This window comes from Acipenser ruthenus, chromosome 4, assembly GCF_902713425.1.
Source record: "Acipenser ruthenus chromosome 4, fAciRut3.2 maternal haplotype, whole genome shotgun sequence".
NCBI lineage: Eukaryota > Metazoa > Chordata > Actinopteri > Acipenseriformes > Acipenseridae > Acipenser > Acipenser ruthenus.
Window position 1 is genome coordinate 22,325,896 of NC_081192.1, and position 24,778 is coordinate 22,350,673.

Below are 24,778 nucleotides of genomic sequence, written 5' to 3' on the forward strand. Positions count from 1 at the left end.
GTATTGGGTGTCAGCGTCTTCTGTTGTTGGCTGTAATAAAAAGTCAAAGCTTTCAAATGGTGCACACAAATCAATTCACGAATGAGCACTTACAAATTAGTTCACGAATGACCGCCTAGCCACGATTAATGTGATACTACGGTATGGTTTGACTCACTATATCTTATCTCCCCATGTGCCTTTATTTTACATAGATTATTATCTCGCCGTACGCGTCCCTTTACAACACAACATGCGGTACTACAAGTCTTGCACACAGAAGTCAATGCCTTTCTTACACAGTTAAACTTGACCGATCAGTTGCAATGGTTATATCAATCATGCATCCAGTGCACTTGTCCTATAAATTAAACTGTAAATAGATTCAGATGCTGTGAAGATCTGGAGGATTAACGATTTATGTTGCTATTATTATTATTATTATTATTATTATTATTATTATTATTATTATTATTATTTACAACTTCCCCAGAAAATATGACAGCGGTAGAAGTTTAAACCGGGTCACGTGACAGTTTTGAATTGTTAGTTATGGTAAAATGCCCTATTCTGATTCACTCAAATAAGTAACGCGGAACTGAGTTTGCCATATTATGTAAATCTTTTTTTTAATTTTTTTTTTTTATGTGCAATACTGTGTATTTACGAAAAGATATGTAATTGAAATAACTCGTGCAATTTACCACTACGTCACTAGGTGACAATGATTCACTGGTGGAAGCTCATGCGGGTATTGTGTACCTGATCTAGCGCCTACACAGCGCGTTCGAGTTTGTCTTCAGTGTCATTTTAATTTGACTTTCCTTTTCTATGTTATTCAAAATGTACAAAACTAAAGATCACCCATTTATCAAACATTTTCCTTGCATGGGTTCCTTTACAGTTAGAAATCCAATTATTCTAGGCATATTCCAGTCTGCTCTGTAGGAAAGGTAAATAACACAGAAAATAGTATATTTTGATCTGCTGAGAAAAAAAAATTAAAAATGAAAAGATGTAACAGAATGAACAGTTACATTGTTTTGGTCATGCATGCATTTAAAACATTGTATAGTTTCTTCTACCATGGTTATGTAATACTTTCAACCACCTACGAGACTTTTTTGAGACAGTTTCAAATAATCAGATGTCAAAATGGTAGACACAGATGAAGCCAGTTTAATCATGACATCGCTTTTCCAGAGAAGCATCTGCGAACCGAGCGCCCTCAACCCCTAGCGGCTGATTTCATAAACCCCAATTAGCACGAATCTTGGACTACTTAATGATAGCTTTGATGCCTGTGAAACCAGCCATAAATATCAAAAGTCTGTAATATGTTCATGTTTTTTTCCCACATATTCTGCTGTAGCCAAACGATGACGGGGCCACCTGATCCATTTTACCATGGCAACAAAAGCACACAGTTTGCTACAAACAGAGAACGGCTGTCGTGAGCGTTACGTAACTCGTCATTGGCTTGTCGTAAGGCAGCACGTCTGCTTGTTGGGGCTGTGCAGAAATTTTCAGTGAGAGAATTAATTTCATGTTGAATAAATAAGTACTTATCCCCGTGCACCAGAGGATCAGAGACAGACGGAGCTGCCTGATCTTTAACAGTAGTTGGTTAGCAGATTGTGGTCCAATTCCTGAATAAATGTTTGTTTTCTTTTGAAGCTGTTTGTTCGCCAGTCTTTTTGTGACGGTGTGTTATGCGTTGACCGAGGGCAGTGCGTCACTATACAAGATGGACACCGCCGAGGAAGGTAATGTAACACAATGCAATATTGTAAACATACAATACTAAACCGGCAGGAGTAGATCTGTCAGAGTAGGGAGGATTGATTGATTTTCGTATATTATTAATCAGTGCAATCCTACATAAAAATGTGTGTATGGTCTGACAGCTATGGTATATCCGAAATCTTAGCTGGTGTTGCTGAAAGTTACAGCGAGTAGTTTTTTTTTTTTTTTTTAAATCTATTACTAGAATGGTTATATATATCCTACTGTAATTTTTTCTTATGTACAGTGAATATTAAACCAGTTGTCAGTTTCATAGTGCCATACCTTTTTTCCTGCCAAGTTGTCAATTAAAAAAAAAAAAAAAAAAAAAAAAAATACTGTAACAGAGTGTTTTGTACAGTGCAGAAATAATATTGGATAAGATGGTAAAGTCCGTGTATAGAACTCGGCAGGTATGAATTTGACCTAGATTTCAAAGGCTTATTTCCCGTAGTCAGCCCCTGTGGAACTTTATTAGTTTAATCCTGTAGGTGTGCCACAAATAGCATCAATCACAATTAATAATATTTATCTTTTGTTTTTGCAGCTGACATATGCCGTGTCTGCAGGTCAGAAGGTACCCCGGACAAACCTCTCTATCACCCTTGTGTGTGCACCGGCAGTATTAAATTCATACACCAGGAGTGGTATGTTCATGTCCTCTAAACATATAGTCCTTCTATTTAAGCCATCTTTTGTAATTTTGTAATTTGTTTTAAATACTTTGCATCATATCTTAAATGCAGGCAGTACCCAAAACTGGGCAAGATCACTGGTAAAACTTGTGTAAAAGTTAGGAGTCTGTTACCCTATTTATTCTATACGCTTTTAAGCCGGCTTTGAGGCGGGTTAGGTCTTAGGTTTTTTTGTAGTGTAAACACAGCCATCCAAGTGGCCTGCTCCAGAGGGGGGTTCTGCAATGGCTTTGGTCTGTTATTTGCTCTACGTTTGCCAGTAGACCATTGTCAGCATTAAACAGGCACGTATAACAGCAACAGGAAATTGGGATTGTTACTCCTGCAACAGAACCGACAGATATTTTTGACAGAATATAATGCTGAGAGAGGCAAGGCAGAGGATTCCAAAGTACTCTTATATTTGTGCTATAATGTGAAAATACATATAAATGTGTATAATTTATGTGGAATAAATGTGAAACAAGACTAGTTGCCACAAAATATAAAAATATTATTTTTCACACTTTATTTTCACATCCACAAACGTAACCTTGGATCGTATTTGAACACAAATCAGTATGAGGAAATATTCGGTTTTGTGGGTACAGTACTCTCCAGCTAAGAGAACAAGTGAAGTGGGAAGCAAGCAAAGTGTTCTTATAGCCGAAGTGTTCTCTAAGACAGAGTTAGCCACCAGACACAATATGAATCAATAAATAAATAAATACATATGTATTACTTGACATGACACACATGCATTAAATGAAATGAACTGAATAAGTAAAAGCAAAACAATATGCAAGTGTATGTTAATAAACTATAATAATAAAGCAACAGACAAACTAACACTAATAAAACTAAAGCAAAACAACATAGTCAAAAAGCTTAAATTGCTATGTACTATGAAATTAGCTGGTGGGTGTGTTTCAGTCTATCACAATGGCAGAGGCAAAAATAATGGTGTTATTTAGGGTTAACTTAATTAAACTAACTGTCAAACTAAATTAACACAGCACCCCTACACACGTTACAAAATGCACAGCAATACAAGACATGCACATTATTTAACATAATGGTGAAGCAACTCACCAGAACGGGAAACACCAAATTGCTCGGCGACTTGTGTCTCATTTCGTTTTTTTTTTTCAAGAGCTCGAACAATTTCCAGCTTTGTGTAGCAAGAGAAACAGCGGTGCGTTTTGCCGTTTGCTTACATTCCATTCTGTAGTGATGAGGTGCACTCGTGTACATCAGAATACAAAACAATTCAATTATATGACAGCAGGTCTGGAAAGATTTAACCAATCAGTGTCCCTCAAGACACTCTCGTGATGACAAGTTGCTTTTTTACAAAACAGTACTGTATCTGTTGTGAACGAATCGCTAACGGTGCAAAGCAGGTGTTCTTTTAAGCAAAGTTTCTGTTCCTTACAACAGGAGCATTACAATGGCAAAAATCTGTTTCACCACAAGGGTGTTCCCTTAGGCGAAGTGTTCTCTAGGAGGTGTTCCTATACGTGGAGACTGCTGTACCTCCTATCTAGAATTAAACTAATTACAATAAGGTTGCTAAGAACACGAAAGGTTTCCTTCGCAAAAAGTACATGTTTTCAGACCTGCACATAGCGCTTGTTTAATTATATGCAGCATTAATGAATATTAATAAATAAGAAAAATTAAGTCACAGTTAGTTAAGTAATCAGTAACGCACGACAGGGTGTGCAGGAAGACATAGGTCTGTCTTACACACAACCAGGGCAAAGATATGTCTTGGCACATACCCTGGAGTGAGTTATTGTGCTTCTAAAATGTTTTATTTTACAAAAAGAAAACAAAAACCAGAGCATTTTAAACTTTGCTGTATGTAATGTATCCTTCTGCCGCCCAGTGCAGAATAGCTCCTATACTTTGTCTTTAGATGCTACAAATGTGCTGGGAATTACTGCTGAGTACATATTTCATTATTGTTTCTATTTTTATATTTGTCCAAGTTTTTTTTTTTTTTTTAGTGCAGTTTGAAAATCTTAAAATATAATTGCTTATTTACATGTGTTATACACTTTGGTAAATAAAGTTGATGCTTGAAATGACTGTTTCCCTAGTACATTAATCGCGCTGTGCACCTTTTATTTATTCCTCCAAACGCGCTGCCAGAATTAAAACAGTATCTGAAGTCAGTATTCAGAATTGCATAATATAGTGCTCGCTAAGGCTCAAATGTTACAGTTCACTTGCAAATGACAATGCACAAAAGCACTTAAAGTGGTTCATCTAAAAGGTTCAGCCAGTAAGAAGTTCTGACTGAGCTAACCAAACTCTTAGACAGTATTAAAAGCTAACCTCAGATCCACTCCAGACAGGTTTAACAATGTGGGCAACACCGAGTATTAGTTTAATGTAATGTTAAATCAGTAGTACATCATTATTATTTCTTACCAATGAGTTAACATGTTTCTGTTTGTAGCACCCCTAGTTTGTTAGATGTCACAACAATACTGAATGCCACTTGCACTTAACTCTTCAGCTGCAACCCAGTTCTGTTTCTAATCCTCATGTTCTGTCAATAGCCCTGCAACAAAATTGTGCGTGTCACAGATCTGACCAGTGTAAAAGTTTAATCTGTACAGTGCAGCAAAACTGGTTGGTGAAAAGATGGGTGATGTGAAAATTCCTTCAAACCAGGGCATTGGTAATCCCTGTTCACGTACTGTATTCCTTCGAATTTAAGATGCCTTCGAATTTAAGACGCAGCCCAAATTTACCACCCTTGATTTGAGATAAAAATAAAAATAAATATGCATTTACAAAGATACAACCTTAATTACGCTGTTGTATTGTACAAAACTGACATGAAACAGTGTTATTGTAGATTAACCACAGAGCATGTTTATTGTGCTGCGCACTGTATAATACTTAAGATGGCGTCTGCAAGCATGACACAACACTCCATGGCATCAGGCAACATGTAACCCAGCAACCACAACAGCATTGAACATTGCTTGGCATGTCGAAAAATACGGTGGTCTAATCAGCTTTTCCTATCTTTCCAAGCTGATACTCTTTGTTAGAAATCCTGAAATTGTAAACCTTTTCTCTTGGAATTCCTCAGGAAGCTTGTTTTTTTTTTTTTTTGTCAGCAGTGTCACGTTGCTGCTTGTGTATTCGGACAGGCGCCTTTGTTGTCTTTTCTCGGCAGTCAGTCACGATGCTGTTTGTGTACTTGGGTAGTCACTTCTTTTGTTGGCGATTATAATACATGCATCACTATACTGTACTCGAATTTAAGAAGCAGGCTATTTTTGAGAAGCAAAAAGTGGTTAAAAAAATGTGTCTTAAATTCTAAGAAATATGGCATGTGAAATATTTCATTTAATCAGAATCAGCGATGGCAACTGTTTTAAAAGTAACAACGACAAAAAAATGTTTGTTACGCCTCAGGCCCTATTATTCGCCAGCCAATCCCAAAACTATTGCTATTACCTATTGTGTTGTTGCATTGGTTAATGAATGTAAATCAGGTTATTTCTGGGAGCGTTAGTGATTACATAGTCATTTTTTTTTCATCCAGACAGGCAACTGGGAATCAGTATGGTTAGGTAATCCAAGATTAGTGCTAATTGAGATATTGTGAAACCAGACATATATTTGTTTACATTCATAAATTCAAGAACACAAATTGCAAGGTCAAACTTGTGATTGGCACTTGTCTTGGCCTACCTAATGTTAGTTCAGGTAAAGTAGTCCAAGTTTAATGCTAGTCTGGGTCTGTGAAACCAGCAGTAAAACTTTGATTTGGTTATTATTGATCATGACAAAAGTCTTGTAATTCATGAACCTTTTTGTTTTTCAGCTTGGTTCAGTGGCTGAAACACAGCAGGAAGGAATACTGTGAACTATGCAAGCACAGATTTGCATTCACGCCAAGTAAGTCGCCTTATTACGGGTTTATGATTTATGCTGATGTTTCTGTCATTATTGCCTTATGCAGAGAATGCTTTTTAGACTTATCATGGTTTAGGAGTTCACCTGGTTAATGGAGGAAGATATGTTTAGATCATAGTGTATTTAAACATCCTAAGATTCCCCAAGTGATAAAAATGTAGTAGTCTTATTTGAAAGAAAGCATTCGATGGCTGTCAGGGTTAATTCAACATGGCTGTTTTAAAAAAACACTTTTGCTGTACCTGGTGTTTTGTTTGCCATGTACATATTGCTGCTTTTGTCTTGTCTGTTTTTACCAATTATTGTTAAGCTATTAACCTGTTTGGTATTTGAATTCAATACTGTAAACTAACTTATGGAAGGAATTACTTTTTGATCACTTGCTGTCCCCCCTTTTTTAAATTTATGTACCAGTATTTTAATTTTTTAATTTTTTTTTTTTTAATAAAGTTTATTCTCCAGATATGCCTTCACGGCTCCCTATCCAGGACATATTTGCAGGACTGGTAACAAGTATCGGCACAGCAATCCGATACTGGTTTCATTACACACTTGTGGCCTTTGCGTGGTTGGGAGTTGTACCGCTCACAGCATGTAAGTAGCACACGTTTATAGGACTTCTTTCTTTACAGTGTTACCGCTGTGCAGTTGGGATTGACCAAAACATTGTTTCAAATAGATTTTTTTTAATTATTCAAAATCGCTCGCCGGAGAGGATTTTTGTGAAGGTTTTTGGACAACTAAAAGTGTTGTCTGGTAGTGGCCGTTTCCTTACACGTGAAGAATAATGTTGGAATATAAGGCCTTATTCACAAAGCATGAGTTATTCTTGAATGTTTTATATTTTTGAATGACACTGTTTTTAAAGAAGCCAACAACAGCCAAGGACAGTTCCATGCCAATCTGTATTTTATTCATAAAAGCAAACTTAAATAACTCGAGTTAAAGGTTTGTAAGTATGTGTAGGTTGGCATTACCCTTATTTTCAATTACTGAATTTACGGGGCGGTCACAAAATGGGAAGTAATTGCATTAGGGAGCCAGATGAAAATATGAACTAAATTGTGAATGTTTAAATGGTAATTTTAAAGTGCCTTTTAATTTAATTGGGTCATGTTGGGCTTTGGTCTCCTGCAAAAAAAATAATCTATTTCATGAAGTTATACTGTTCCTTGCTTATCTGTATTGAATTTAATGTATTAACTTATAGTTACTGTCTTTACCAACAGGTCGTATCTACAAGTGTTTGTTTACTGGCTCTGTGAGCTCATTACTGACGCTGCCATTAGATATGTTATCAACGTAAGTTTCATTGTCTCTTTTAAGGCCTGGCTAATTTATTAAATATGTATTGTGAAATAGATTTTTTTTTTTTGTCCCTATTTTATTCTAAAATGGGGGAACAGTAACTGGTTTATGTTACTGTTCCAACTGTGGTAGAAATTGTGTGTGTATGTATATATACTTCAATGGAATGATTCCCTGCACTCTGATTGGCTGAGCTAGAGGGATATAATTAGGGGTCTACTTAAATCGCGGTAGATTTACGTATTTTTCACGGGTATGTTGCGGAATAAAATTAGGATTTCGCGGACATTTCGCGGACCTGTTTAAACATTAAATAAACCTAAGTAGACAGTATTTCAGAGCACTATAAAAGCCTAAAAATAGCGGTACTTGATTCCTTACTAAAACACAGTGCTGTCATCTGTTAAAGGCGAGTATGCAGCATCCCCCCTGCAGTTGACTTGCCCATACATTGAGACTGCACATTCTGCATTCACTGAATTGGTTGGAAGTTAAGGCAAAGCTTTGCCAAGTTATACAGATGTGGAAATACATACAAAATTAAATTTACTGGTTGCATAAGTATTTAGCCCCTTAAGTCAGTACTTGGTAGAAGCACCTTTTGCAGCAATTACTGCTATGAGTCTTTTTGGATAGGTCTCTACTAGCTTTGCACAGTAGGATGGTGACATTTTTGCCCATTCTTCACGGGGAAAATTGCTCCAGTTCTGATAAGTTTGTTGGGAATCGTCGATGGACTGCAATCTTCAAGTCTCTCCATAAATTTTCGATTGGATTCAAGTCAGGACTTTGACTGGGCCACTCAAGAACATTAATTCTCTTCTTGTTCAGCCACTCCAGTGTGGCTTTGGCTTTGTGCTTCGGGTCATTGTCCTTCTGAAAAGTGAATTTCCTCCCCAGTTTCAGAGTCTTGGCTGACTCAAACAGGTTTTCCTCAAGGATTCACCTTTACTTTGTACCATCCATTCTCCCCTCTATCCTGACAAGCTTCCCAGTGCATGCTGAAGAGAAGCATCCCCATAACATGATGCTACCACCACCATGCTTGACATTTGGGATGGTGTTGACTGGGTGATGTGCAGTGTTGGGTTTGCACTAGACGTAACGCTTGGAATTTAGACCGAAAAGTTCAATTTTTGTCTCGTCTGACCACAAAACCTTTTTCCACATGTCTGCAGTATCATCTACATGCTTTTTTGCAACCTCCATACGTGTTTTAAGATGAGACTTTTTGAGTAATGGCTTCTTTCTTGCCACCCATCCATACAGGCCAGCTTTGTGTAGGGACCAGCTTATTGTTGATGTGTGAACAGATCTCTCAAGGTCATTGTTGGTTTCAGAGTGACATCCCAAACCAGTTTCCTGCTTGCCCGGTTGCTCATTTTGGGAGGGCGAGCTGATCTGGGTAGTGTCTGGGTGGTATGATGCATCATCCACTTCTTAATGATGGACTTCACTGTGCTGAGAAGGATAATCAGCACCTTTTGAAATGTTCTTGTACCCTTCTCCTGTTCTGTGCCTCTCTACCACTTTATCTCTGACTTGTTTCGAAAGCTCCTTGGTCTTCATGGTTGCTTTATTGGATCACTGTGTGAGTTGTAGCTTGAAAGTCTTCATATACCTGAGGGAAATTATCTACAAGTTAAACCACTTTGAGTACACACAGGCTGAAACCATTTCACTAATTTTGTAACCTTTCAAACAAATCATTTGCACCTGAGCTGATTTAGGGCTGCAATAGCAAAGGGGTTGAATACTTATGCAACTGTGATTAATCTGTTTTTCTCTGTAAATCTTACTTATTTGTATTCTATATGCTTTTTTAACTTGTGGAGTAGTTTGTGTAGATTCTACATGTAAAGTCTAATTTGAAAGTGTCGGAGTACGCTCAGGTGCCAACAAAATGTGAATACTTTGCAGGGGGGTGAATACTTCTGCAAACCACTGTATATGCATCAAAAGAAACTTATTACTTATATCTGAGCATCAAAAGAAACGTATCACTTATATTTGGATAAAATTCACTAGATGTGATTGAAAAATGATAAACTGTTTTAGAGCAGGTGCAGTGACTTTTTATTGTGCTGATTTAACATCATGAAGAAGCTGCATGATCTGTCGATTTTGGGCAGGTGTTGCTATGAAATTGCTGGCTGTGAGCACCCAAGACGGCGAGCCACAGTACGCTGCCCTAGTCCAGCCTCCAACTTGCCGATTGCACGAAGGCGCTGCTCTCTTGACAGACGTGGCATATATATATATATTTTTTCTGTGATTCTTTATTGCTTTTATTCAAGCTTGCAATTCAACAGCTGAAATCACTCCTTATCCAGTGTCCAATCAACTGTAATATATATATATATATACACACACACACACACACAGTTTCACAAACATGTTTTTGTTTTGTGTTTCAGGGAAAATGTGTTGGCAGACTGCTTACAAGGCTGTTTTGTGGTGACGTGTACGCTCTGTGCATTTATAAGTTTGGTCTGGCTACGAGAGCAGATTGTTCATGGCGGTGCCCCCCAGTGGCTAGACCAGAATCAGCAGCAGCCTGCCAATGGAGCTGGTCTGCCAAATGAGGTAAGTGCTGGAACTCCAGGAACAAACTAAACTGAGGGAGAGTTGATTCTGAAAAGCAAATAATGAGCACTTATAAATAAAACCATAAGTTTACTTTCCTCAGTGAGGTGTCAAGTTGTTGTTGACAGGAACATAATGAAAACTGATTTTGTGATTTTATATTTGAGAAAAATAGAAAAAAAAGAAATATGGACAAACTACAGTAGTACATCTTCTATTTTCCAAACAGGCCCCTGGCGCAGGGAATGGGGCTGCAGAGAATGTGCCAGCGCCACCACCCCCTAACCCCCCTGCGGAGAACGCAGTGGTGGCAGAGATCCCAGATATCCAGGCGGACCCTGCCGAGGACATGGAGGCAGACAACGATGACGAAGATGACCCAGCGGCTGAGGATGCCGCTGATGCAAACAATGGCGCACAAGGTCCTGACCGTTTTTAAACCTTTAATTGTTCAAATATTTTAAAACCAAAACAAATAGCCACAACATTTCTTCCAAAACGTATTTGTCAGGGACTGTTTTTTAATAAAATGTCTGGACATTGACTGAAAGTGCAGTCCTGAATTTTAACAGATAGTTTCAAAGACCCTGATTAGCACTAAGCACTTAAACTGCCAAGATCACTGTTGTTAGTTTAAATTTTAACTTGTCTAAGTACAAATCTAAATGCTATTTGATGTCTTCTTTGGACCTGTCTACCAATTCACCTATTTTCCAGTTCTAGATACTACATTTAGACTTGGCACCTCTCAAATAAATATTTTGGGGCTTTCCAGCCAGTAATTGAATTCCAAGTAAATATTTTAAAGAAAAATGTTCTTACTTAAAGCCTCTGTCAAATCTGAAGCAAATTCACAGGTAATGTTACCAAAATATATATTTAACTTTCGTCCTGTTAGATGACATGAACTGGAATGCACTGGAATGGGACCGGGCTGCTGAGGAGCTTACATGGGAGCGTGTAAGTGATTGATAGAACATTGACTGAAGTAATAATAAAAAAAAAAGTAATAATTTAGACATTTGCAGCATCTGAATAAAAAACAAAACAACTTTTTTTAAAATTTCCTTTTGTAATGTAAACCTCAGACTATCAAAAGTAATGCTATTTGTACAGGATTAGAAACTAACACAGCTGTGGTACTAGTCCTTAGGACTAGTACCTTTTGAAACTTGCTAGTCCTTATGTAATCGGAATCAACAACAGCTGTTGGAGTCCCTAAAATATTAGGCTTACATTTTTTTTCCTAAAACATGAACACTTATAAATTTAGATTTTATTGTATTAAAAACAAACAAACAAACAAAAACAGATACAATAAACATTAATGCTCATTCCCAGATACAACATGGACAACACCATTGACGGCATACTTCACGAAGCATATCACTGCCTCGGTAATGGGACTATCTGTAGAACTGTCCGAAATAATGGACAAATATTTAGCAGTTGGCATTCTGATTTAACAGGGCTGGACTCTGGGTCCTCGCAATAGCGTGTATACACTTCTGCGCCTGTTTAGAATTTCTGTAGGTTTTCCCCACATTTAATCCGTTTGCCTCATCCAGGTCACACATCCATTCAGAATCAGAATACTGTCGTGCATGCTTTGCAAGGGCGTGAGCTGTTCTAAAAAGCACTTTTAGCTTTAAAATCAGAGGTGTATGGTGTTTAGTAATTGCTATGCTTTTGATGTGCCTTGTTTGGCAGTCATTGCCTTCATCAATTTCACACAGTTATAATGATTACTTGATTTTTCATGCACTTTAAAATCGACTATCTTAAAGGTAGACGAGTCAGTCACAAATGTGCCACTTTGGCTTTTGTCATACCTGATACACACCTTGCAGTGCATCTTATTTTCTGAAGTGGAGATGAAGGGAGGTTTCAGTTCTGAGTGACTATTTTGTAAACATTATGAATGTTTGTTCACCACTGCTACACCCAGTTAGAAAATTGACTTTTCCTGTATTTTTTTAAACGCAATCTGTGAACGTCAGAGTAAATCTGTACACTTGTGTTAAGCACTCGCCCACAGGACTACTGAGACACTGACATCAACTAGTCCTCATCAGTTTTAATTTACCTCATTTGTATATTACATTATTTTTTTTTCTCTTTTAGATGCTTGGGCTGGATGGTTCCTTGGTTTTTCTGGTATGGAAAAGAGCAAATGAAATAATTTGTTTTGAAAAGTTTTAAGAATACAAACTGTATTTTTGCTGTGTTCACATTTAGGTTTTTAGACGTGTAAAACTTAGGACACTGAATCTTCTTTAAAGGCTCAGTAGACAGCTGCTCCATATCTTTGTATTTGAATCCTCTAAAGATGTTTGTGCATGTTAGACACATGCAAGTATAGTGAATCTTAACAATAACTTCAGCATTTCGATTATGATTTCCAGGTTTATTGATGATGATAATTCATTCTTTTAATAAATGTTACTGCATGTTTAAGTATTGTATTCTTTTTTTTACATTTTTTTTTTTTTTTTAGGAACATGTTTTCTGGGTTGTGTCATTAAACACACTCTTCATTCTTGTGTTTGGTATGTATATTTCGTATTGTTGATTACAGCTTAGGTCTGAGATGACAGTGCCTAATACAGCTCAAATTAAATTCGCCATATTGGGTCTGCATTTAGTTTTGATTTCCTGACAAAGGCATTTGTTTTGTATGTTTAATAACACAATGTGGATCGATTTTGTTCTTAACAGTGTGATTATTATAAAGATCCACAAAAAACATTTATATGAAAAGATGATTTGTTAATGTTGATAAATAGCACACAGTTTATATGATTAATTTAAAAACCCAGCAGCAAATCCATAAGCAACATTAAGAAGTACTATTAGTGCAGTTAACTCATTGTTTGAATAATGTTCTTGTGTGTTTCAGCATTTTGTCCCTATCACATTGGTCACTTTTCTGTAGTTGGACTTGGCTTTGAAGAATATGTAAGTAATAGCATCGGGCAGTACACTTCTGTGTCTTCTTCACAATTATTAAGCATTCCCTATAGCGGGTTCAGTTAGCTATCTCCCGCTGTCACATTGTCACATTTTAGAAACCTGTTGAGATACAGACTTCCTATTTGAAGGGTTTTCTAAACTCTTTGGCTGGTAGCTCTGTCCAATTGACTAATACAGCTGCCCTATTAAGTAAAGCTTATTTTTTTCAAATGTAAAAGACCAAACACTGTTAGCTATTTATGTTGCATACCCTGTGTTTAATAACTTTAATGTTAAATTCAGACAAAACAGAAGTGATGATACTGGGGATATCATTTAGTGAGTCTTTTCCACATAGTCAGAGACATTTTGTTTTCCATGGTACTGACACCAGTTGACTAAGCTATTGAAAGCTCTATCTTGAGGACTGCTTCTCCGTTATTCATTTTGCTGTGTTACATAGTATGGCCGAAAATTCAGTGACCTTCCTTTCTGTTATTCTGACACTTGTAATGTGGTGTCCTTGTATGTATTTTACTGACCTACCTTGTTTTCTTTTTTCTGCTAGGTGCAAGCTTCTCACTTCGAAGGCCTGATAACAACGATTGTCGGCTACGTCCTCTTGGCTGTAACTTTAATTGTATGTCACGTATCCTTTTTACCGAGTGTCGGATTCTTCTTAGTCTCCTGTTTAACATTCAATTGATTTAGAGTGCAAGGCTGGATGTGCATTATAAAGTTCTTGCCACTTCACTTTAGTAAACGCCTATATGATTAGTATGTATAATACAGTATGTCTAATTTACAATTTTTAACCAGAACATTATTTTTGTAGCGTAAGAGACAGGGTCAGCAGTTGTAATTAATCCTTAAAGTTAAGTATTAAAAAACCTGTGGTTGTTGTCGCTAACTGCAGTTCCACTGCCCAAACCCCATATTCCCATATTTTGTTGTTCTGTCCCATCTCTTTGCATGCAGGCTGTAGTAAAAGATAGTTAAACAGTTGAAGGTTGACTGAGGACACTGGTGTTAGTTTTTTATTAAATACAGGTCTGTGCCTGACTGCAGATGGAAACAAGTAAAAGTCTAAGCATGGTGGTACTGGGACATTTTGAATCCTTAATTTCGTGCTTACTTCTGCTAATTTTAATCTGCAACATTATTTTCCACAAAAGCATTTAAAAAAGTCCCCAACTGATTTAAGTCATTTCAATCAGCCTACATCCTGCATGTAAATCTTTATATTAAACATGATTGCTTGAAGTTATAGAAATGTGTCCGTAGACATGTAATACTCGATTCTTGTATAACACATTGTTCCTTAATTAGATTGAACAGGGACTAGCAGCAGTAGTGAAATTCCAAAGATCCCGACGTTTATTGGGAGTTTGCTATATCGTTGTCAAGGTAACTTTTAATTTTATAGGATTTTTTTAAGCTGAAGTCTATAATGGTCAAGCTCAGAGAATTAATGAACCTATGACTATGAGACCTGGGCAATTTATTTAATGGTTGCTCAATGTGGCACATGGTAAAGTTTCGCACTAATGAGAAGGATATGCTGGGCCAAATTTCATCTGGTGATATAAAAAGTAATGGCCTAGTAGTCAGGTTGTTGTTTTCCACTAGACTATTGAGATAAAATGTTTACTAGTATGTACCATGAGATACACATTTGCAGTTATTCTTTCTTCAAGGTTTCATTGCTGGTTGTCGTGGAAATCGGTGTCTTTCCTCTGATCTGTGGTTGGTGGCTTGATATTTGCTCCCTGGTAAGTGAATTGCAAAAATAATTTCATGACTGTTTTTTTTTTCCCATTGTTGTAATATTTTAAACCAGTCAGGTGTTCACACAATTAAATGTGTTTTATTGTTGTGAAAAAAGAATGTGTTGACTAAGAAGTTGGTCTACGTATACCATGCTGAGGTGATCCACAAGGAATCACCGTGGATTGTAGCAATCCTTATTTATTTATTTTTTTTGATTAACCAATACAAGGTGGTTAATGATTTCCCAGTGCTGTTAAATTGCTCTATAAAAAAATACAGCTGTGGCTTTTCCCAGTGGTGTAAAGGTTGATCACATGTAACAAAATAGCTTAAATACAGAAAACATGATTTATATATATAGTGTGTGTGTATGTATGTGTGTGTGTATATATTTTGTGTGTGACACAACCTGTTTCCTAGTGTAGTTGTATAATCATGTTTAAATCATACTAATAGGCAGAGTTTTTGTTGGGTCTGCAGGAAATGTTTGATGCTTCATTGAAGGACCGAGAACTGAGTTTCCAATCAGCACCAGGCACTACTATGTTTCTGCACTGGCTAGTAGGAATGGTCTATGTGTTCTACTTTGCATCTTTCATTCTCTTACTTCGAGAGGTGAGTAAATTATACTGTATTCAGCTGGCTTCTGAATAATTTAGTCATTGGTCCCTTCAATATATTTAGTGTTCCGTGTTTTCGGTTTTTATCTTTAAAAAAAAAAAATCCGGGAATTTTTCGGAGTTTATTTTACACATATTAAAATAGGGATAAAATCGGTAAAAAATGTTTTTTAATTGAAACATTGGTAAAAATCGTGTCAGGGAAAAAAAAACACTTTACATGTGGAATATGATGCACAGCAGTTCTGGTTTCTGATTAATAATGTCCCTGGCATGTATGATGAAGCAGAATCTGTGCAAGTCGAAGCAACATTTTCCCAAGTTAGCTGGTACTTTGCGAACATTTGGGCAATCACTGTGCTGATGGAAATAGTATCTACAGAAGGTATGAACATGACATCAGCACAAAACAAGCCAGGTTTATTCGCCTTGAAAAAAGAAAATTGACAACTAAAGCATCAGTGTGGAGTAGTGGTTAGGGCTCTGGACTCTTGACCGGAGGGTTGTGGGTTCAATCCCAGGTGGGGGACACTGCTGCTGTACCCTTGAGCAAGGTACTTTACCTAGATTGCTCCAGTAAAAACCCAACTGTAAAATGGGTAATTGTATGTAAAAATAATGTGATATCTTGTAACAATTGTAAGTCGCCCTGGATAAGGGCGTCTGCTAAGAAATAAATAATATTATTATTATTATTATTATTATTATTTATTTCTTAGCAGACGCCCTTATCCAGGGCGACTTACAATTGTTACAAGACATCACATTATACATTATTTCACATTATACAGATATCACATTATTTTACATACAATTACCCATTTATACAGTTGGGTTTTTACTGGAGCAATCTAGGTAAAGTACCTTGCTCAAGGGTACAACAGCAGTGTCCCCCACTGGGGATTGAACCCACAACCCTCCGGTCAAGAGTCCAGAGCCCTAACCACTACTCCACACTGCTGCCCACCATTTTCTGTCAAACATTTACAATTAAGATTCTCGGCGTTAGTCAGTGTTTTACTACAGACAGTACTGTCGCACAGTCACCAATACATACCTCTCTGCAATAAACAGTGGCTGTCCAGCAAAGCACAGCGCTCTGACAAACTCATTAACACAGTCATTCTGTGATTTATTTTTATTAATGCACGTGTAAAAGCAGGATAAATGGATTGCCTGTCTCTCAGTTCACTTTCTTGATTTAGTTTAATGTGTGTCAATTTTTCAGTATGTTCTTTGATTGTCAGTGTGAACATGTACCTCAATGCAGCAGTATTTGCAACGATATACATCCTCTCCCTCATCTGACCCACTTCTGCTGTTTTTGCTTTTTGGTACTTTGAAACATTTGTTTTCTTTTGAATATTCATAAACTGATTTACGTTTTCTCCGTTCCTCATCCACTAAAAATATTATATTTTCGTGTATTTCAGTTTAGTTTTTGATCAAGCTAGTAGCTACTACGCCCAGCAATTGTTACAATAATCAGACTTTGATTGGCAAACATTATCATGTGATAACTTGTTTGTGAAGTGAAGGAGAACCACGTTTGAATGTTATTTGATCCTCTGACGTCAAAATATTGTGTATTTCCTAGAAAATAGTACCGGGAAAATATTGCATAATAAACAAAAATCGGGTATAAATCAGTAAAATTCGACGTCCAGTTAAAAAAAAAGAAAATCCTGTAATTTTTCAGTAAAATTCGGAATAAACCGGAAATGCGGAATACTAATTATATGCTATAGATATACCAGTTTTATGTTGCAAGTCAACTAACCCTTGTAAAAAAAAAAAAAAAAAAAAAACCTGCTTAATGTTGAGCTGCAGTATGTTCAAATGCAGTAAGCACATTAGCAATAAATTAATGTGAATATTGACTATAACATTACAGGTACTGAGACCGGGAGTGCTGTGGTTTCTGAGAAACCTGAATGATCCAGATTTTAATCCAGTCCAAGAAATGATTCACCTGCCTATATACAGACATCTTCGAAGGTTTATTTTATCGGTGGTAAGAACTTACATTTTCCCTTGTGTTAAATTATTTCCCAAATGTGTTTTTTTTCTGTATCAAATACTAATAGGTATTGGTTATCTTGTATTTCTTTTTATTCAGGTCGTATTTGGGTCAATTGTCCTCTTAATGCTTTGGCTACCAATCCGCATTATCAAACAGATTCTGCCTGATTTCCTGCCTTACAATGTGATGCTGTACAGGTAATTCTTCAGCCCTGTCTGTCTGGGGAACATTTTGCATAGCAGAAGTTGTAGTTGTATGTATTTTTTAAAACAATATTGAGGTAGTGCACTCTTAAACTTGCTGTAATGACATGCTTTTGGCACACTGCTATGATTGTCTCTGAACTCAGCAGCTAAACTTAGTATTCTCTTGACCCCCAGAAAACATATCTGTTTTTGATAATTGGTGGCTGTTTTTTTTTTTTTTTTTTTTAAACTATCCATTGCCTTGGAGTTCAGCCAGATTTTGTGATCATTTTGAAATCTGATACAATTAACATTTCCTTAGCAGTTGCTGTCATTACTGCAATGTGTTCTGTATGGTGAGCGAAAAGGCTGGAACAGCCAGATGACGTTTTTTATTTTCCTGAACACAAGCAGTAGAATGAGCACAGATTAGAAAGCAGTCCATTTACTTGAATGCTAGATGTAGATTTGTTTTTTTAAATAATGCTGTAATTTTGACAAGACAAACGTGCCATCATCATGTGTAAGTTTATTGTATTTGTTTCACATTAGAATGCTGTTTCAGTTAATAGTGGCTTTGAAGGCAATGCTTGTTATTGCATCAAAGGGAGCTGTAATATGCAGTATACAATATTAATTTATAAACACACCTGTAATAAAAGAAAACAGATAAACATTGTGTAAGCGGATTTTGGGAGTTGGTTGCGGACCACCTGGAGTTTACTAACGGACCACAGATTGTGAACCACTGCTCTTGCAGGATGTTAAATCTCCACGTTGGAGTCGCTGCGCATTTAGAAGTGCAGTTTTACAAAGTTGTTGGCTCAGTTGGCAGTGTTCTATAAAGCTGAAGCACTGTGTGGTTTTATAATCTCTTGTTTGCTTCTCCCAGTGATGCCCCAGTGAGTGAGCTGTCTCTGGAGCTGCTTCTCCTTCAGGTGGTGCTTCCAGCCCTTCTGGAACAAGGACACACCAGGCAGTGGCTGAAGGGTCTGGTCAGGGCATGGACCGTCACGGCAGGCTACCTGCTGTGAGTATATGTTCTATATACACTACAGTATTGCATTCCATTTCTTTTTAGAAGTACAGTTTTTGAGGTACTTTTTATTTCTGATCATACAGAGACCTTCATTCTTACCTGTTGGGAGACCAGGAGGAAAACGATAACAATGCCAACCAGCAGGCCAACAATAACCAGCAAGCTCGCAATAACAATGCCATTCCAGTGGTGGGAGAGGGTCTCCATGCCGCTCACCAGGCTATTCTGCAGCAGGGAGGGCCAGTGGGTTTTCAGCCTTACCATAGGCCTATGAGATTCCCTTTCAGGGTAGGTGTATAAGTTACTGAGAGTGCCTTGTATACTTAGTGGTTGTAGTCTTTGTGAGAATGGAAAAAGTCGACACCAGCACGGATTGGTGGTTTTTGTTGTTGTTAATTTGAGTTAAGGATATGTGATTGCATTAATTTGCAATGAAACCACTGAGATGCTTCACAGAAAATAGTTAATTATTGCTTTTTAATAGAAACATACTCCTTTAACTTGTTTCCTTTACCTCGCTGTTTTCTGCTGTAGTTATTGTATTGATGAAGTGTTTTATTTTCTTTAGAATTAAGCTAGTTCCATTACAGAATATACAATGGTGTATGGTGAGATTATGTACTAAACATAGCAATAATGTAATGATCTTTTATAATTAAAACAATGTTATGATAACGCACTTAATGTTTTTTGTTTTGTTTTGTTTTTTCCAGATCGTGCTGTTAATAGGTTTCATGTGTGCAACATTACTGGTTGCCAGTCTCATTTGTCTCACATTACCAGGTGTGTGATTTGATTGTTATTATTGGTATATATTCTTTTTTAAATTATTTTTGAAAATCCATCATGAAATGATTTAAGCAATTCTGTATCATTTTGATTGCTTTATTGATTCATCTTAAAATGTATGAGTCAGTTAGGGATTTTTTTTTCTTTTTTTATAACTTTAATTTTTTTGAATGCTTAATTCTAAGAAAGTTCCATCCTTGATACATTTATGAAAGTCTTCAGAGTTTTTAGTCACACTTAACATTAAGTTACTGGTGTCTGTAATAGTGCTTTTTCTTTTTTTGGTCAGTATTCACTGGCCGCTGGTTAATGTCTTTTTGGACGGGCAGTGCCAAGATCCACGAGTTGTACACTGCGGCCTGTGGGCTGTATGTGTGCTGGCTGTCCATCCGAGCGATCACTGTCCTCCTTGCCTGGATGCCGCAGGGACGTCGGGTTATTGCGCTTAAAGTGCAGGAGTGGTCTCTTATGGTAATCATTTGATTTATCATAAAAATGAATTTGGTTATTTTACCCATTACTTTGTCCATTCAAGTTGTTGATACTATTTATTGTTTGTCCCTCTACCTCTAGCAGCTATCAGCAGGTATCTTGTTGGTTTTGCAGATAGTGAAGACCTTGATTGTGGCTGTGCTGCTGGCTGGGGTTGTCCCCTTGTTGCTGGGCCTCTTGTTTGAGCTGGTTATAGTTGCCCCTCTGAGGGTACCTTTGGATCAGACACCACTCTTTTATCCATGGCAGGTATGTAGTTTTATGCAGTGTTGCAGCTGTATCTAACAAGATACATACATACATACATACATACATACACACTCACTCACTCACTCACTCACTCACTCACTCACTCACTCACGCACTCACGCACTCACGCACTCACGCACTCACTCACGCACTCACTCACTCACTCACTCACTCACGCACTGCAATGCTTAATACTGAAGAGGTGCTGACCAGTATAAGGTAATTGTATGTAGTGAAGGTAGAGTCTCAACGGTAATACGAAAGTTAAAAAGTCTTTGAGCCAAACATTCAGTTTTAATGGCTTTCCAAATGAGTTTCCATAGGGTCATTCATAGTCACACTCTCACCATTTTTCTTCTTCAGAAGGATTCGAGACTCCTGCTCATTTGTAGTCTTTACTCAGGTTTATTTACTCATTTGTAAATAAATCTGATGAAGACATGTTAGTGTCGAAATGCATTGTTTGTTTGTTTGTCTTACGACCATGTTTTTAAACGACCATGTTTTTAAACAAATATATATATATATATATATATATATATATAAATATAAATATAATAAAATGTGTGTATTATATATTTAAAACTTGTCTGCTAAGCACATCTTTTTGTTTTATTTCTATATATTAAATTCATAAAATAAATTGGTATTCTAGGACTGGGCTCTTGGAGTTCTACATGCCAAAATTATTGCTGCTATTACTCTGATGGGACCCCAGTGGTGGCTGAAGACTGTGATTGAGCAGGTTAGTTTTGAGGACTCCTTGGTGTGCATCTTTAAATGACAGTGCTTCCGATAAGCCTGCATACTGGAGAAAAATGCACTCTGGTGCATTCCACGCACTTTGTCGTTCCTATAACGTGCACAGTTTTAGTTACCCCAGTATTTGTTATTTACAGTACATTCCTCTGCATACTTCACATAGTAACAAGTAGTATCATGTTGACTACTAACAATAGTGAAAAAAAAAACAGATTAAGTTCAAAGTCTGTAACAGACTTGGAGTGGAGTGTCCAACTAATCCTCCTAATCAGTGCACTTAGATTTTTAGCCAAGTATGTTGGCTTAAAACAAGCCCCTCCTTGAAATGAATAGTAAATGCTAGATCATGTCATCACCCTGCATGGCTTTAGGAAACATTAAATGCCACTTAAGGCTGAATGTACATGTATATATATATATATATATATATATATATATATATATATATATATATGTATATATGTACATATATACATATATATATTTATTTATTTATTTATTTATTTATTTATTTATTTATTTAAATTTTGTATTTCGTATTAAAGACAAATGTAGTTAAGTGGAGCTTTATATTGTCCATTTTGTTACCACACTTGAAACTCTGTGGAACCTACACAGGCTTGGTCTTTTGCATGTAGTGGTACACTGCACAGGAATCCTGGCTTAATATGAATATTCAGCACAAGCGTTTAGTTCAGTCCCCAACAGTAAAAGTGGCTACAAGTCTGTAAAATGTCAAGTTGATCAATTTTATGACGTTCAGGTATTCATATTCACTGTGCTTTAGATTACTAAAATAGGCCTATGTTTGTTTTGTTAATACAAAGCTTGATTAGAAACACATGATTTGTTATTTCTAGCAATCATAATCTTTCTTTTATTTTATTTATTTATTTTAAGGTTTATGCAAATGGTATCCGCAACATTGACCTCCATTTTATAATCCAGAAACTGGCAGCTCCTGTCATTGCTGTCTTACTCCTCTCTCTCTGTGTGCCCTATGTCATTGCTGTTGGCATTGTACCTGTAATAGGTAGGTTTTTAAGATCATTTATATTAAATGCACTCCTAGCACATTGCACCTGCAGTTTGCATTAATTCCAGCACCTACCAGGTGTAAACACTTTCAACTCTGAAATAACATGGCACATTTCCAAAATCCAAGTAACTCTGCTTTAGTGATGATTAAAGATGTTGTGTGAATCCTAACAAGCCAGTCCCATTAGTGCAAGCTATCTGCAAGTCTGTGACATTGTATGTTAATAGATCCGGTTTCTCTCGAAGGTGCTCACTCATAGTTTCTTATGGGTTTTACCTTGGAATCTATAAATTATTGACAGATCAGTTTTCTTAAACTGTTCCCGTGCTGCTTGATTCATATACAGGGTTGGGCTGAATTCACACACCTAAGGTACATACACACTGTGAGCATTTAAGACAAGTGCTGTTGTACTTTTTAACCATTACTCACTGTAGAAAACATACCTGTTTTCATGGTATGACACTCAGTCCTGGAATAGACAAACTGTGGCATACATAAGAAAGTTTCCTCTGTTAATTCATAGTTCATATACATTTTATTCATTTATCTTGGTTCCCTTATTTCATACCTTTTTATACAACAAAAAATAACATGTTACAACTTTTTATATTCATTTAGAAAAAAAACAATGGAACCAATATTGCATTGTTTTGTGCAGGTGTAGCGGACGAGATGCAGAACTTGGTTCAGCGGCGGATTTATCCTTTTCTTCTAATGGTGGTGATGTTGATAGGAATCCTGTCCTTTCAGATTCGCCAGTTTAAGCGCCTTTATGAACACATTAAAAATGACAAGTAGGTGCTTATTTAATAAGTCGTAATATTTGTGGTGTTCCGACTTTACATAATGGTGGTGTGCTGTCTGGCTTTCTACGTCTAAAAAACTCCCATCCGACTTTACATAATGGTGGTGTGCTGTCTGGCTTTCTACGTCTAAGTTGCACATGAAGCTGCCATTACAGCAGAAAATTGATTTGTTGGGTTGCATTGTCTTTATCATTGGGTAATGCTGTATTTCTTTCACGACTTCTGTGAAATGTACCCATTGCTGGGTAATATGTAGTTCCCTGTGAAAATTCCAATTCCTGACAGAATAGTGTTAAAAAAAAAAAATAATAATAATTATATATATATATAATTTTTTTAATTCTTTCTTTTTTTTTTTTTAACACTTAAAAATAGATACAGCAAGCATTTGACGCAAGCCACTACCTGTTACACTGCATTTAGGAAGCTAGCAGACGGTTTAGTTTGCTTCTGGTAAATGATTGAGCACACTGCATAGAGCTGCATGATTTCTTTAAAATGCCATCAACGAAAAAGACACCAGCTGCATCAGATTAGAAGTATTTCTGCTAAAGATCATGCTGCCCATTACGTGTCTGTTATTGTTACATTTATTTATGTTTTTATTTTGTTTGATAATTTGCTGATGGTGAAATTAGAATGTCTTTAAAAAGTGGACATAAAAAAAACTAAATATTCTACAATTAAGAATTTATGTTTTTTCAGGTAAGTATTTAAATATTTAGGAACATTTGTTGTATAACAACCAGAGAAAATGATCAATTTTGAATGTCACAACACTGTTTTTGCTGCTTTAATAAATATTGTATTTAATCATGAAATACCTATTTTTAGACTGAAATAAGATAAGCCCTAATTGAGTCCTGGAGCTCCATTAGCTGGAAATCAAGTGCTCTGTGTCAGACTCCCCGTTGGGGCATTAAAACCACAAAGAAACATTCCTGCATAATATTGCTAACAGAAATATAGTTTATTTTAAATTCAGTGTAGTGTTCCACATATGTGTTCTAGTTTAGTTTTTCACCAATTTTTTAAAATAATTTTGAAATGTTTTGTGTTTGTATCCAGGTATCTTGTTGGTCAGCGACTTGTGAACTACGAACGCAAGACAGGCAAAGTTAGCTCAACGCCACCAACAATCTCTCCTCCAGATTAGTGGTAGCTCCTATAAGATGTCAGGCACGCTCTGAACTCCTCATCACAGACCTTTTTCTCCCTGGCCGAAAGTTAGCTACCTTTTGGTCCAACTTGTCCTTCTCTTGTCTTGCCTTCTGTTATCCTGTGCTGCCTGAAATCTGTACATGTGTAAATAGAACAAAATGCTGACCCTAAATACAAACTTGGATAAAATAAGAATGTGCTTTGTACATCGTAAATATGTATTTTAATTTATTAAATCTAGTTGTCACTTTATTTTGGACTCTTGTTGTTCAGTCTAAATGACACTATGCTGCCAACCAGTGCTCCAGATAAGGTGTTGGGTCTGGGAGTAACTTACCCTCTAATTTTAACACAGAGAGTAAAATGTATTTTCAGGGGGTAAAATGCAACATTACCTTGAAGTCATGAGTAATCTTGATTTAAGTACTGTACAATCTTTAATGGTAATGGGGTAAGCATTAAAAAAGAGCCTTCCATGTTTACTGCAATGTTTCTTTGAACTACTGTACGCCACGCGTGTGTTCTACAAGGCTCTGTATCGGCTCAACGCATTTTTTCTCCAGGTATCACACTGACTCTGCAAATTAAGTTACTTATTTTAACATTCATTA

The 24,778-nt window shown here is 36.6% G+C and overlaps 1 protein-coding gene across 4 annotated transcripts; it reads left to right on the forward strand.

The window, feature by feature from the left end:
• Positions 1 to 1,420: 1,420 nt before the first annotated feature.
• On the forward strand, positions 1,421 to 24,419 carry LOC117400411 (E3 ubiquitin-protein ligase MARCHF6). 4 transcript variants are annotated; one of them, XM_034000332.3, is made up of 26 exons: positions 1,421 to 1,745; positions 2,312 to 2,411; positions 6,292 to 6,365; positions 6,834 to 6,977; positions 7,613 to 7,685; positions 10,109 to 10,277; positions 10,507 to 10,699; positions 11,176 to 11,237; positions 12,402 to 12,434; positions 12,775 to 12,826; positions 13,177 to 13,235; positions 13,798 to 13,878; positions 14,568 to 14,636; positions 14,927 to 15,001; positions 15,480 to 15,614; positions 17,514 to 17,633; positions 17,739 to 17,839; positions 18,720 to 18,857; positions 18,950 to 19,154; positions 19,580 to 19,649; positions 19,945 to 20,126; positions 20,229 to 20,396; positions 21,052 to 21,141; positions 22,059 to 22,191; positions 22,859 to 22,994; positions 24,075 to 24,419. In XM_034000332.3, exons 1-26 carry the CDS (start codon positions 1,727 to 1,729, stop codon positions 24,160 to 24,162), a joined length of 2,769 nt encoding a protein of 922 aa, XP_033856223.2. In that variant the 5' UTR covers positions 1,421 to 1,726; the 3' UTR covers positions 24,163 to 24,419. The 4 variants fall into 4 exon arrangements, with proteins under 4 accessions (XP_033856223.2, XP_033856225.2, XP_033856224.2 ...); XM_034000334.3 differs by having other exon boundaries at positions 20,232 to 20,396; XM_034000333.3 differs by having other exon boundaries at positions 13,798 to 13,869; positions 14,559 to 14,636.
• Positions 24,420 to 24,778: the final 359 nt, after the last annotated feature.

Coding starts and splice junctions, on each gene's coding strand:
- LOC117400411 (XM_034000332.3), top strand. Junction 6,978..7,612: donor AGTTGTACCGCTCACAGCAT/GTAAGTAGCACA, acceptor CTTTACCAACAG/GTCGTATCTACAAGTGTTTG. Junction 7,686..10,108: donor CCATTAGATATGTTATCAAC/GTAAGTTTCATT, acceptor TTTGTGTTTCAG/GGAAAATGTGTTGGCAGACT.